This window comes from Eleutherodactylus coqui, chromosome 8, assembly GCF_035609145.1.
Source record: "Eleutherodactylus coqui strain aEleCoq1 chromosome 8, aEleCoq1.hap1, whole genome shotgun sequence".
In the NCBI taxonomy this organism is placed as follows: domain Eukaryota; kingdom Metazoa; phylum Chordata; class Amphibia; order Anura; family Eleutherodactylidae; genus Eleutherodactylus; species Eleutherodactylus coqui.
In genome coordinates this window covers 76965678-76981681 of record NC_089844.1, presented here as the reverse complement: position 1 = coordinate 76981681, position 16004 = coordinate 76965678, and the positions used below count along the sequence as shown (strand labels likewise).

The following is a 16004-nucleotide window of genomic DNA, read 5'->3' as shown; positions in this document are numbered from 1 at the left end:
ATCATTTATTGCCTGAGAACCAGAATGTTACCATGAGTTTTTCTTGTTAAGGAAATGGATTTATGTATATCGGAAGCAGCGCTTGAGTTTTGCCCAAAGCAAAGTACTGTAAATGACAGTATCTTAAAAGGCAATGAAATGCTTTTGTTGGGTGGCTGTGGAGGAATGTTCATGTAAAACAGTGCGCCATGTACACAGCGGGGATAGATGTATACACAACACTAACATAGATAAATAACTTCTAGTAAAGACTTAGGGAAACCAAATATATTAACAACATCCAGTACATCTCTCACCTCTCCTGTCCTGATAGTTTGCTAATACTCTGTAGGTGAAATGGTCAGACAGAGGGTAAAGGGACAGAGGGCTTCTGTTGGGCAAAGTCACTAAACAGCTGAGTAGTCAGAGCAGTATCGGGAGCGGAGCAGGCATGGTGTCCAGGAAATCTGCAAGCAAATATTCTGTCACAGGCCTTGCCTAGGCTTCGGCCCTGTTGCTTGGCATTGAGAGATGGATTCCAGTCCATGACTGTAGTTGAACTCTTACCTTTATTAACCGACAATGTATGCTTCAATATTGTCGCTTGGAGAACAGGTGAAAAGAAGCTTGTTGAAAATAATGGAAAGGGAGAGACGGCTTCTGGTGAAGTATACTTTGCCTTTATTATCAAATAGTACCACAATACACCAGATTAAAACAGAATGGGTCTTGATCACCTCTGACATGTAAGTAGTAATCTATTTAAAAGCATATGCATGTGATTAAAAACAATTAAAAACATCTGATAACATGAAATCCCTATGCAGAGACTAGCTAACCATAGCAAAGAGCAGCAGAATCTTAAGCCTTTTGTAGCCACCATGGAAACCATTTCCCACTTAAATTCGTGTTGCATGCTGATTAGTGATGAGCGGGCATACTCGATAAGGGCAATTGCTCGAGCGAGCATCGCCCTTAGGCCTTAGTCAGACGGGCGTTTTTTCGTGCGATTTGCGGATCGCATGACGGATGCGCATCCGCAAATCGCGTGACCGATGCCCGAAAATCGCCCGAAAATCTGCTCCCAGTCGCGTTTCATTAGAAACGGGCTGGAGCTGTCCAGCGCATTGCATTCAACGGAGCCGGCAATACAGCCGACTCCATTGAAAGCAATGCGCTGCGGGCGAGTGTGGGATGAATTGTCGGGAAGGGCTTAAATATATAAGCCCTTCCCTGCAATTCATCCAGAAAAGTGTTAAAATAAAAAATATATACATACTCACCTGCTCCCGGCAGTCGGAGTTCCCCGCGGCCGGCCTGCAGTGGGTGTGAAGGGGGTGTGAGTCAGACCTGCCCCCTGATTGGCTCAGCGCACGCCGGCAGCCCATTGCTTTCAATGGAGTCGGCTGTATTGCCGGCTCCATTGAATTCAATGGGCAAACATCGTTCTGATGATTTGTCTTCTATATGTTCTCAATGGGGTCGGCCCTGCTGCCGCCGGCCCCATTGAGCGCATATAGTGAAGAGAACAGGAATCGCAGATCGCAGATAGGTGCGATCTGCGATTTCTGTTCTATAATTTATCGGACGAGCGCATAAAAAGCGCTCATGTGTCCGATACCATTACAAAGCAATGGTTTTAAAAAATCGCCAGACGCATGCGCATGCGCAAATCACGCAAAAAAATGCCCGTCTGACTAAGGCCTTAGTGAGTACCTGCCCGCTCGAGACAAAAGGTTCAGGTGCCGGCGGGCAGGGAGCTGCGGGGGAGAGCGGGGAGGAACGGAGGGGAGATCTCTCTCTCTCCCTCTCTCCCCCCTGCTCCCACCTGCTGACTGCCGCTACTCACCGCTCCCCCGCACCGGCACCCGAACCTTTTCTCTCGAGCGGGCAGGTACTCGCTAAGGGCAATGCTCGCTTGAGCAATTGCCCTTAGTGAATATGCTCGCTCATCACTAATCAGCATGCAACACGAATTTAAGTGGGAAATGATTTCCATGGTGGCTATAAAAGGCTTAAGATTCTGCTGCTATTTGCTATGGTTAGCTAGTCTCTGCATAGGGATTTCATGTCATCAGATGTTTTTAATTGTTTTTAGTATCATCTCTAATGCGGATACTATGCTCATTGAATAAATTCATACAGACAAATCTAAGGAAGCAAATAGAGGCATACACCAACATTATCCAAGTAATAAAAAAGAATATAACAAAAATATCTCCACACTAATATGCATGTATGTTATATGTAGATTGACATGTGTCATATCTAATAATAATAATTTTTATTTGTATAGCGCCAACATATTCCACAGCGCTTAAACGAACATTAACGAATATAACCTCAATAGATATATAACAAATCAGTTCTTAAATGTAATCATTTGGGTACTCTTGTTCCTAAATTAAAGCTTCCCTTCTTAGAACTAGTTCCTGACTAATTTTAGTTTTTCTAGCATTGATGACCTTCTCTATACCATAAAAAGAAAAACTACTAGTGTCTCCTTGGTGTATTTCAATAAAATGCTTTGCTGCTCCAGAACTGCTTAAATTAGAGTTTCTAATGTATCTTAAATGTTCTGTTATGTAAACTTTAAGTTTGCGTGTAATGCATCCTACGTAGTTTAGGGCTTTTTCACGCGGGCGTATATCGGCTGGGTTTTCACACCCGGACGATATACGCTGCCCTTCTGATGAATTGGCTTACAATGCATCAGTGCACAGGGGCGTATTTCCACAGTGAAAAAAGCGCCCGACCTGGCGCTGTCACGCCGCCGCCAGCAGCTGCATAGATTCCTGTGGGATTCTGTGCTAGCTGCTGGAGAAGAGAGGTGGGAGGGAGTTTAGCTAAACTCCCTCCCCCTTCTCTTTTCTCCACCTCTTGCGACTGTTTGCAATGGGAGGGGGCAGGAGCGTAGCTCCACCCCCACTCCGCCTCCTCTCATTGCAAACAGCCGGAGGGAAGAGGAGAGGAGGTGAGCCGGCGATGGGGAGGGAAGGGGAAATGCCTCCCCAGGCCCCACGGCACTGCGGCCTCAGCGTATATGCATCGGGCCCTTTGCTGTTTTCAACATTGATTGCGGCAATTAAGGGCTTAATAGGGCTCTGTGTTCTCCCCGATCCCAGCTGGTGCAGCGGGAGGCCAGCTGTATAAGCTATGGGCTCTGAATTTGAGCCCGTGCAATGCACAAGACATCCTGTTATCTTAAGCACCAGACAGTCAGGAGATCAACTTACATCCTGTGTCATGAAGGGGTTAAAGAATAACTGTACTTTTCTTTACTGTACCAAATAGGCAATTCTAAGCATTTTTACAACATGTTTTATCAGCCTATTCTGTACATTTTTCTTTAAAAAAAACCCTCTTCTGCTATGCTGAGAAATCCATCTGTGTCTGCAGGATTCTCTACAGTACAGCTGCTGACATATGTTCTGTCGTTTAGCATAGTGCATGAAAAAAACTCTGTTATGTATACTTTATTTTTACTAACACTGTGCCCCCTGTGTCCGACCACCCCTGCGTGCTTTACTGTCCTCCCCACTCATATGCTGTCATCATCCCTGAGCACTGTAAAGGGAAGCCGTTCTATTTTGCAGACAGCTTCTTCCCTTCACAGCGCGCTCACTTGCTGCCAGACTCGATATACTGGCAGGGGCTCTCAGGGTATACTCTACTATTTCTTACAACTCGATGCACTGAGAGCCTCTGTCATTGTATTGGATCCTGCTTGGATCTTGCATATCGGATCTTGAAGGACTATTGCTCCTATATAAGCACTTCTGCGCCCGACAGTCGTCTCGTGTAAAGGTAGCTTTAGCTTTGAATACTGCTGGAGGCCTAGACAAGGCAAGATAGCAATGCAGTTTACACATAAGGCTCTATATGCAGCTTCCTTGTTGTCACTTCTTGGTCTCTATAGTAGAAGCCTGCCTCTCCCCACCCGCATCATGTAGGCTGGCAGCTCTTTTCCAATACACAAAAAGAAAGAGAGCCATCAGTCTGCATGATGTGGACGGGGGAAGGCTGGCACTGCCCTTTTGACTTATACCTCCATTCCAGCTCTATTCCAAGTCCTTAATCAAATTATGCTTATTCTGGAACACCGCAGCGTTTCAGAATAAAACATACATGGATACACTGTACATACCTGTCCAGGGTTTGCCTTGGTGACAATTTTCCTTTAAATCTAATTAAAGCGACCCTCCAGTTTCAGAACAAAAATTAAGTCCTAGGACCGCAGGGGGTGGAGGATATATTACCAGCAGTTGTTCTTCTCTGCCTTCTCTTCAACCCACCAACAGTCTCCATATTTAGCTGTTCAAGATGGCTGCAGCAATTTTCTACCCATCTAGTGCACACTGCTCTCTGATAGGCTGATCACATGAGCTACTCTGGCCAATCATAAAGCAGCTATAGTGTATTGGTAGTTTAACACTACCAATGCAATGTGGGGAATTAGGTAGTCTGAACATTGCATTGACCATCTTGGATGACCAAAAATTGGACACGGGATCGGTGGATCGGAGGGATGACAGAGAAGAACATCTGCTGGTAATGTACCTCTCTCCCACTCCAGTCCTGGGACCGAATTTTATCCTGAAACCAGAGCGTTGCTTTAATGAAACCAAAATGAAATACATAAGAAACCTTACCCTGCAGTATCTAAATATGTCCCATCGCCGGAAGAATTGTGCTGGGTGTAAAACAGACGTAAAATTGGAATTTTACAACTTAAAAGTTTCGTTTTTATTATTTCCATTTTTGCTCTCATTGCAAATGACGATGACAAGACCGAGCACCATGCACATCCAGGACCATTCTGAGAATTCAGAAAACATTTGGCTTACATGTTTCTGCAGCCCCGCTTATATTGAAATTTGTTTCCCTTTCATCTCTTTCCCAGTAAAATCAGCAGTGGGGGCTTATCCTGTTAGCTTCCTTAGAACTTCCTTTTTAGAATTCCCAATCTATTGCAGCACATTCAGATACCGGGAACAAGATGCCTTTTCATGCTGTCAACTTTTTTCATCTGAAATGTAAATTAATTCTTGCTAGTACGCCTTGACAGAGATCAAAGTAGGGGTATTAACCTTATTGGGCCTCCTCTTCACCGGAATCTGCTGCTGAGGCGGGGAGGTTAGTGTTGGGGGGCACTCTTAATTGTTATCTGTGGCAATTCTCCAAGCAGCGGTCCAACTAGCAGTCATTATTTCAAAGCTCGTTTTTATTTTTTTACAGTGATTTTATCATTTTAGCAAAGTATGATGAAAAAAAAAATGTCTGCCCAGATCTTATTTCATTTAAGAGAGTCTCAGCCTCATTGTACAATATTATCTAAGTGGTTCTGACAGCGATTGATCTTAGTCTGGTATAAAACAGGAAAGCAGCCCCCTGATGGAAATCTCTTAACTTAAGAGATTGTTCTTTTTTTTCGGCGGAGTCTTTGGGGGTATGAGAATTTGCATTTTAAAAATAAACAGACGCCTTTCAAATACATGAGCTGGTGGTCGAGAGATCTCAGTGGGCTTATGTACTGCACAGCCCATTGATCAAGTGGAGGAGACAAGAAAGGCTTGAAAAAATAATCTAGTTGAAGTTACATTCCCTATGGGTATGGAAATATACATACAAATAGTGATATCTGATGTGCTGTGCTGTCAGATGGAATTTCACTGAATAGACGTTGACAGCGGATGCTGCTCGGATGCAATAGTATTTCCATAGCGAAAGCCCACCTACACACCTGCTGAAACATCACCTAAAGCAATACCATGTGGTAGGGAAATAGTTTGGTGACAACTTAGGAAATGACAAAGGCAATGCACATGTCAAATATTTTTGGGGGGGATTTAGTTATTTATTGTGTAGGCAATATGGAGAAAGTTGTAACTGTCCTTTATTCACTCTATTTGCCATAAGTGTAACTATTTTTATAGAACACATCCACTTTTTGACCTTTTTGAACACTACAGGGTGATTTTTAAAAAATAGTGAAAAAATAAATTTAATTTATTGATACATGGGTTGCCCTACAACAGCCAGAATAACGTGAATACATAGAAGAACTCTTCATGTTTTTAATGCAGCTGACTGATGTTCTATGTGGACGTCGCTGGTGATACGAAACGACTAGCGATGAGGGAGCGTACTCGCTAAGGCAAACTACTCGAGCAAGTAGTGCCTTATGCGAGTACCTGCCAGCTCGTCTCTGAAGATTCGGGTGCCAGCGGGGGGGCGGGGAGCGGCGGGGGAGAGCGGGGAGGAACGGGGGGAGATCTCTCTCTTACTCTCTCCCCTTGCTCCCCCCTGCTCACTCCTGTAACTCACCGCTCTCCCCCGCCGGCACCCGAATCTTTAAAGACGAGCGGGCAGGTACTCGCATAAGGCACTACTCGCTCAAGTAGTTTACCTTAGCGAGTACGCTCGCTCTTCTCTAGTAACGACCTAAAACAACACATCTCCACTGCAGTGGAATCAATAACAGAGGATATGCCAATATGTGTGTGGGCAGAACTGGACTACCGACCTGACATCTGCCCTGTCACCAATTGCGCCCAAATGAAACATCTGTAAGATGCATTAAAACCTTATATAGTTCTTCTAACTTTGCATGTTTTTCTGGCTGTTGTATGTCAATTTCCGTAGGAATAAAGCACTTCCAACAAAAAAATTTAAATGTTAAGGTGCTTGTACGCCATGGCTGGAACAAATACAGTAACAGGAACACAAGCCTCAGCACTCATACACATTTAATATCTGAATACAACTGCACAACTGTTCTTTATTCGAACATAAAAAGGCTCTAAGCGCATAATTTCATCAAAACACGTGAGCTCATCCACCACGTCCAGGTAAACCTTATTGGACAGGTTCCTAACTCTAAAAGACACTTCTCTTTGGGCCAAATAAATTAAATGTGAAGGTGCACGTAATTCATGGCTGCAACAATTACAGAAACACAAACACATGCCTCAGCACTTTAGTTCACCATCACATTTAATTTATTTTTTTGGAAATTCTGCTTTTTGTTTTTTGTATGCATTGCATTGGTGGAGGAGTGGCTGCCATGCACTTTTGTCCCCAGTGTCTTAATGAAAGTATATAGCCAGGTATCCAGCTTTGCTTGAGTCCATTGCAGGTCTTTTGCCCAAAGAGAGGTGTCTTTCAGAGTTAGTAAACTATCCAATAAGGTTCAGCCGGACATGGCAGATGGGCCCACATGTTTTGATCAAAATATGTACTTAGAACCTTGCATTTTTATGTGATTAGTATAAACAGTTGTGCGGTTTATTCTGATATTAAGGCCTTATTCACATAGGCTACAAAATTGCGCGACTTTGTAGCGCTACAAAAACGCATGTATGTGAATCTGATGGTTTCCAATGGGTTCCTTGACATGGGTGATGTTTTGTAGCCTGAGAGATCCCATTGGAAAACATGGGCTTCACATACATGCGTTGCGTAGTGCTACAAAGTTGTGTGATTTTGTAGCCCATGTGAATAAGACCTTAATGTATGTGAGCGGTATGAGTGCTGAGGCATGTGTTTCTGCTCAGGAAAGCATAAAGCAGTTTTCCTTTTGCTCCATTAGTTTGAATACATTGTATTGTTATGCCTATGGTACAAATCAGAAATAATCAACTAAACCAGCTGAATTGTTAGGAAAACTTTTTTTTGCATTAGGACACTATTTTGGGGGCATTATTCAACTGAAAGTACGTATTGGTTACTTTCTGGCTGGTACTACGTATAAGAGCACTGTGGCTAACACTATAGGCACTCAATATCTGAAGTTGCCTTTGGGAAGCATTATCTGGCAGGCAGTGCTTATGCGAGCAATTTCTGGCAGCCACTGTGTGTGGGGCACTTGGGGGTGCTTTATGTGAAGGTACTCACCTCAAAGCGAGTGTTTATGAGAGTATTCTTTGGCTGGTACTGTGTATTGAGGAATGCCGTGACTTGCACTGTGTATTTGGGTACCTTTCAGCATAGTGTCATCTCTGGCTGACACTACATTTGGGGGAACTCTTTAGCTAGTATTGTGCATTAGGGTCCTCTCTAGCAGGCACTTTTTTTTATCAGGGACCACTCTAGCTGGCACTGTGCATTGGGGCACTTTCTGTTGGGCACTTGGCCAACATGTTTATGTGGTCAATTGACCTGTGTTGGTGAAGAGGGCAACTGTTTAGGATGTTGTTTACATAGTGCATGCATACAAGGGGCTGCTGATAAGTCTTTGGCTTTATGTTCTTTTTCTGTTTCTATGGTAACGAATGTTACATCACATGAAAGCCTTATGTGTCTAATATATGTTTTCAAAATTGTGTTTGTAGCTTATGGCAACAGTTATCTAGGCACGCGGAAAAACAAAATGGTGGAGTCTAAGGTGATATTCACCGCAAATGAGAGCAGAGGAGTGATAAAAGTCTTGTTTCTGCAAGAAAAGTCAGCGAAAGATACTCATGGTGATATGTCGCAGACATTGGGGGATCAATGCCCCTCATATTCTACAGTTAAGAACTGGGATGCCAAATTTAAAACGGGCCACTTCAGCGCCAATGATGAGGAACGTCCTGGATGACCGAGAGAGGTTGTTGTTCCGGAGATCGTCGGTGCTGTGCACAACCTCATACTGGAGAATCGGCGAATTTCAGCTAAAGGAATAGCAGACATCATGGGGATTTCTCATGAACGTGTTTGTGTCATTATCCATGAACATTTAAACATGAAGAAGTTATCTGCAAAGTGCGTCCCCAAATGTTTGACAACAGATCAGAAAAGCATGCGAGTGAAAACCTCCCGGTCCATTTGTCAGCGTTTCCGGATTAATAAGAACTTCCTGGATCGACTCACTATGGATGAGACCTGGATTTATTTGTATGACCCTGAAACCAAGGAGCAGTCAAAAGTGTGGAGGCACAGTGGTTCTCCTCGCCCAAAGAAGAAGTTCAGGGTGCAATAATCAGCCACTAAGGTGATGGCGTCTGTATTCTGGGATAAGGAGGGTGTGCTGCTAGTGGACTACCTTCAAAATGGTTCCACTATCAATGTAAGGTATTACATTGAACTTTTGGACAATTGAAGGCAGCTCTGAAGGCCAAAAGGTGCGGCGAACTGTCCAAAGGAATCTTGTTCCTGCAAGACAACGCCTCCGCTCACACTGCACAAGCGACCACGGCAAAACTGGTGGAGCTAGGCTTCAGCTGCTTGACCACCGACCTTATTCACCAGATCCAGCTTCCTCCAACTATCATCTGTTTCCCAACCTGAAGAAACACCTCAAGGGTACCAAATTTCACACCATTTCTGGTTTGAGGCACAACCGAAATCCTTCTTTTTGCAAGGCTTACAAAACTTGGAATACCGATGTAAGAAGTGTGTTGGTATCAGTGGAGAGTATGTGGAATAAATGTAAAGTTTCATCTTCCTATCTCGTTTCTTTCTGGGTAAAGCCAAAGACTTATCAGCAGCCCCTCGTATTACCCAGCACTTTACCTGATATTGGGTTCTGCCCCCATTGGGGCTTACAATCTGTGTCCACCTATCACTGCTATGGGACCACTATGTATGTTATATGGAATGTTACCAGCTGGTTTGCTCATGCAGTGCAAATGAGAATCATCACGTGTAAAAGTAGCATTAGTTGTCAGCCTTTATCTCTCCTCTCCTGCACTTTTTATCAGCGACTTCATGATCAAACAAAGGTTAACTTTGTTATAGTCATGAATTAGCTAATAAGAACCTGCAGGAGAGGAGAAAGCAGAGGGAAACCAAGCTGGCAGTCCGGTCTCATTGACAGAACCCCTATTGGACTGGGGTACTTTTACACAATACAATTTGCTTCCCTTTACACGTGCAGATAATTGTTTAAATGTTGTCATTAATTTTTCGCCGTAGCTCGTTTAGTTTATTGTCGGTCTGTCATAGGAATCTGGAAATGGTCTCTGAATTACTCTTTTCTTTTTACGCACAACGACTGGCAAATGAGGAATAGTGATTTTTATGCTTGCATAAAATGAACAACAGACGATAAGCAAACAAATTATTATTCGTCATCCAGTCATTGGCCGTGTTTATACCGAACGATTAATTTTCACATGATTCAATGATTATTTGAATGACAGTTGTTTTGTGTAAAAGGTCCCTTAGACTGCAGTGTCTATTCCAATTCTATCCGTTCAGTCGCGTCCGACTCTTGGATACCCTGCAGGCCAGTCTTCTTCATGCCTCTCTATTCTCTACGGCTGCTTTCAATTTCCTGATGTCCATTGCTGTTTCCTTCATAATGGTGTCCAACTAACTTGACTTTGTCTTCCCTGTTTCCTATTACCACTGACCATTCCATGTAACATCTCTTTTTCCAGCGAATTCGGCCTCGTTACGTGACTGCAGTGTCTATATACAGGGATATATAGAAGCTGCAGAAGACAAGTGGTGCAAATTTTGTAATTAAACCCTATTGCAAAAATGATTGTCAGCCCAAAATACATGTATTCAGGCAAATAAATAATAAATTGCCGCCCAAAAGTGTCCATAGCCTATAAGCGAGAAAAGAGCAGTGTTTATACAGTTGCTCATATTTTCATGTAAATTGTACAGTAGTTGTGAAAAGGGGCGATTCTTTTTGACAACCACGGTTTAGAACTGAGGTTGTCACCTTCCCAGTCTTTAAAAAAAAATGCACTCACCGGTCACATTGAGCAATATGAATTCTGCGAAGAGATAACAGAATACTTACCCTCTGATTTCTCACTAAGACCATCAATAATATCCAAACCGCTCGTTCTTATTGCATAAGAATCGCCAACATCTACCAGTTCGCTTAAGCAATATATGTGACCCATTCATTGCTGTAATAGTTAATGCCCTTCAGTGCTACATTATAATTAATTTCAAACTGCAGAGATTAGGTTTATCATAGCCAAAAATATTGTGTTTCATGTACTGTATGCAAGTCAGAGAGTAATCCCAGCCGAGATGATTTACCGAAAGCGGCAATAATGGGGATTTGACTGATTTCTTCATTTAATGTTAACTAAGTTCTGCATATGACTGCTGTCTACAATAAATAATTCTCCTATCTAACGGATCGCTCCTGCGACTCTGTCAGTGTAACCTGTTAATTTCACACTGAGTGAGTTAAGTGTGTACGTTCCAAGCTGGAAGTAAGTAGCAATTTATACAGCGTAATACAGCCGAAAGCAGCTTGTCCTACATAACAAGAGTGGAAATGATTGTTCTAATCTGAAATACCATCTATAGCTTCCATCATTAAGCCTGCTGCCAGTAATGCGAGCTATAACTATATCAATTAAAGGGATACTATCCTAGAAATAAGCGAAGGTAAAAAACCTGAAAGCAAACACTTATTTGTCAGTTGTAATGACTTTTGGCAAGCTCCTAAAACAAAGTGCTGTTGAAATCTGGCATAGGAAGTGAATATACACTGCCATATGGGGCTGAAATGAATTAAAAAAGGATACAATTATGATAAGCACTGCTACTAAGATTGAGGTTTATGGAGTCCCTGGAGCAAAAAAAAAAAAAATTGGCACAGGCCCACATCTAATTTCTGGGACCCGGATCTTGCCTGACCCTCATAAAGGATAGGCTGATGTGCAAGCTCTTGTCCACTGATATCTATGGGAGTGAGGCCTCCTTTACATGGACGATCTTCTGCGGTTAGTTTACGTGCTTCAAAATATCGCAACTAATAGAACCAATAGTTTCCTATTCAAACCATTCAGATGAACAGTTTGTAGCCGCATCAAATAATCGGAACAAAAAAGATAGGACATCAGTGGCGTAATTCAGCGACTGAAATCCCCTGCTGCGTGAAAAAATAGGTCTTAACCTATCTTTTGGCAGGAAATCGCAGAAGCTTCCATAGACTCCTACGGGAGACTATGCAAGGCAGCTGGCAAAGTGAGATTAAGTCTCCAGCAGCGCGATGCCGGTTTCCCCTGCAGGGGAGAATAAGGAATTCCCCAGCAGCAGGGGAATCCCTTATTCTCCCCTGCAGGGGAACCCCAGCATGACGCTGCTGGGGACCTCCTTATTCTTTCCTTCAGGGGAACCCCTGCATCACGCTGCTGGGGATTTCTTTATTCTCCCCTGAAGGAAAAGCCTGTCATTGCGCTGAAATGAAGGGAGTCTTGGCTATGAAGGGAAGCCCAGGGGGGACAGAAAGCAGAGGGTGGTAATAAATGGTTCATACTCTGATTGGGCCACCGTTACTAGCGGGGGGCCACAGGATTAAGTATTAGGCCCCATTCTGTTCAATATATTTATTAAAAAATATCAATATTTGCAGATGACACAAAATTATACAAGACAATTAATACAGCGGAGGACAATGTGCGGCTACAAACGGACCGAGATAAGCTGGGGGCTTGGGCAGAAAAATGGCAAATGAAGTTCAATGTGGATAAATGTAAGACTATGCACATGGGCAGGAGAAACGGATGTCACCAATATACACGTAATGGGGTACTGCTAGGGAAAAGTGATATGGAAAAGGACCTGGGGGTGCTAGTGGATTGTAGACTAAACTGGAGTAACCAATGCCAGTCAGCTGCTGCAAAGGCTAATAAAGTCTTGGGGTGCATTAATAGAGGTCTAGGGGCGAAGGACAAGAACATTATCCTCCCACTATATAAGGCACTTGTCAGGCCTCACATGGAATACTGCGCACAGTTCTGGTCACCGGTGCTCAGGAAAGATGTCACAGTGCTTGAGGGGATTCAAAGAAGGGTAACTAAATTAATAAATGGAATGGGAGGACTGGAATACCCAGAGAGGCTATCCAAATTGGGACTATTTACTCTAGAAAAAAGACGGTTAAGGGGCAATCAAATAACTATGTATAAATACATGAGGGGACAATGCAAGGATCTCTCCCATGATCTGTTTATACCCAGAACTAAGACGGTAACAAGAGGGCATTCGCTACGTCTAGAAGAAAGCAGGTTTCATCACCAGCACAGAAGGGGGTTCTTTACTGTAAGAGCAGTGAGACTGTGGAACTCTCTGCCTGAGGACGTGGTGATGGCAAAATCCATAGAGGAGTTTAAGAGGGGCCTAGATGTCTTTCTAGAATGCTATGATATTATAGGATATAGACATTAGGTGACCAGCGGGGTTATTGATTATAGTCTTGCAGTCAGCTAGGAACTATCAAACAGGCTGAACTAGATGGACATTGTCTTCACTCAGCCTAACATACTATGTATGTAACCCCTTTCATCTCTGGGGCAGAGCTTCCCTTCACTGGAGAAAGAGATAAAGGGGGGTTCACCCGAGGACTCCCTCCGTCTCTTTCTCTTCAGCAGCGCATCTTTTCAGTCAGTCCCGACCGTGTGAATGGTTTTGACTCTCGCAACGAGCTCTGCAGAAGATCTTCTGTTCAGACCATTTTCTGCAGCGCATGTGAAATTCACGCCAGTAAAATGGGACAAAGCGAAGCCATTGATTTCAATGGATTTGTTCTCACAAGCATCTTTCTCGCGTGCAAATCTTTCTTGCCCTATCCTTCTCCGTGTTGCGCAGAAAACCAACATAGAAGTTTATGGCAACTTAAGGGTCAGGGAGTAACACTAGGTGAAACGCAGCCATGAAAAGACAGCTGGCCCTAATGTGGCGTTAAATTGCCATTCTATTCTACGCAGAGGGAGTAACACACGCGCATGTGAACTGGCAATTCAAGCGCAAAAATTACAGTAATGTGCGCTGACACGTGCGTATCGGCCTGTTGAGGGTCATCTCCAAACCTAGTTCATGTGCAAATAGGCTCCATTGCGGCGAGCATACTGATGCATACGTTCGGGTGTTTGAGGGCTTAAACACATGAGCGCGCTTTACTCCCCTTATACAGCCGCGATAATCATGGCTGTATAACGGGACAAAACGAAACCACTGATTTCAGTAGGAGTTTAGTGGTGTCGTTTTCATTGTGGGGATTTCCCCCTACGTAGAGAATACATCATGCAAGGAAGATCGGGCAGCCGTTAGCTTCCCGCCTCTTTTTTCAAACTCCTGTGCTCTGGCGCTGAGTTGGAACTGCTGGCGAGGAAGAAGAAGTAATTTGTTCTGCAGGTTTTCACTGCTGATTTCACCTCACTCAGTTTGGGCCGACCTCACACGGGCGCGTTTGCGCACACAATACGCAGAGAATAGAACCCTTTGATTTCAATGAGTTCGTTCACATGCACCTATTTCATGCTGTATTTTTCTGTTCACTTGTGGACCAAAACTTCCCATAGAAGTCAATGAGGATGAGCAAATGTGCAGAAAATACACAAGGAGATGCGAGAAAACACTGCGGAATTGTACAGGAAAAAGAAGACATCTGGAACTCATTACAATAATTTGCCATTTCAATCGGGGCCTATTTTTTTGCCACGTGAGTAAGGCCCCCTTCACACAAGCGTATGCATATCTGTGCACCCCTGATCGCTGCGTATTTGTGGAATGCAACTATGCTCTTTTGTGCGCACTGTATTTTACAGTACTGTTTGCGCATACAAGGCATGTGCGTTTGTGCGCAGCAAAAAAATATGCACCGATTGAAATGGCTAATTAATCGAATCAGTTCTTTTTCCTGCACGATTACACAGTGTTTAATGTATCTCCTACATCTCGTATTTTGTGCGCATCTGCACATCTCCATTGACTTCTATGGGGACTTTGAGTGCGCAAATGTGCAGGAAAATAGAGCATGCTGCAGTGTTTTTGTGCAACCAAAATGTGCAGGAAAAATACACGCATCTAAATGAACGTATTGAAATCAACCGATTCCATTCTCTGCATATTGCACACGCAAATATTACATGTGGAAATACACGTGCAAATTCGCCTGTGTTAAAAGGGCCCAAGGATATATTCAGATGCAGTTTTTGCCATTGTCTGGCTTCCGCGTTAATTATTGCAGCAGTCAGAAATTATATTGAATGGGATCTGTAAAAATCCTGTTCACACAGCGAAGCTTTCAGGGCATTTTGTGTAACGTAATATACTCGCTCCTGCGCAATTATTTTTGCAGTGAACAAGTGTATTGAGTGCTCATGCCTGTACAAATACAGAGCGTATTTATGCAGACACCGCTCGCTCACGTGGGCACAAAAAAAAAGTGAGAATGAACCCATTAAAAATCAGTGGGTTCTATTCTCCAAGTTCTGCACACAGGAGGTCCCGCTCTCACAATTGCGGCATACCACGCTCATCTGTTTAAGCCCTTAAAATCATTTGCCAAAGCAGCAATAAAAAAAAGTCGCACTGAGAAAAGCCACGAAAAGTTGACAGTGACTCAGATGCATTTTTTTCATGTATTTTTTGGTATGATAGTGGTGAAAATGTACAGTTTGTAAACCCTTAAATAAACGCTATATCAGATACCACCAGAGATCATCCACAGCCAAAAGCTGCAAGTGACGCTTCTCTCGCCTCTAGCTAACAGGTGAAGGGCTGTTCTCAGCAGTCCTAAATAAAGACAATCGGCAAAGTCCCTCCTTAACATCCCTGTTTGTTTGTAACCTTTAAACTACCAAGGATTTTTGCCATTATAAACATTTTTGTCTCTCTTTCCAGCTTTTAAGGGGTTTGTAGCCAGAAAGAATTATACTCTACTGAAGAAGAGCAAACCAGTTCCGCTCACAGATGGATCTCACGGCAGGACACATTCCATTCACAGCAATAGAAAACTGTAAGTGAAGACCTCAAAGAACATCAGTTTATACATAGAACATTCGGATTACTAGATTTTATAACCAACATTCTCCTTGAAGTTCAGCTGCCAGTTTCTATCTTCATTTGGTCCCATTCTCATTCATTATCAACTTTCTTCGTATGCCAATAAATAAAAGCATGCTCAGCCCACAGCTATAACATATGTATGGCCAGCTCAGAAATAAGGCATGCTCAGCTACCAGTTATATCATATGTATGGCCAGCTCAGAAATAAGGCATGCTCAGCTACCAGTTATATCATATGTATGGCCAGCTCAGAAATAAACGCATGCTCAGCCACC

The 16004-nt window shown here is 43.3% G+C and overlaps 1 protein-coding gene across 1 annotated transcript in view; it reads left to right on the top strand.

The window, feature by feature from the left end:
• MYO3B (myosin IIIB) overlaps nucleotides 1-16004 on the top strand; it is a 449841-nt gene that overhangs the window by 330092 nt on the left and 103745 nt on the right. The window contains exon 28 of the mRNA XM_066575886.1: nucleotides 15565-15679. Within this exon, the coding sequence (XP_066431983.1) occupies nucleotides 15565-15679 (115 nt within the window). The remainder of the gene's footprint in view (nucleotides 1-15564; nucleotides 15680-16004) is intronic.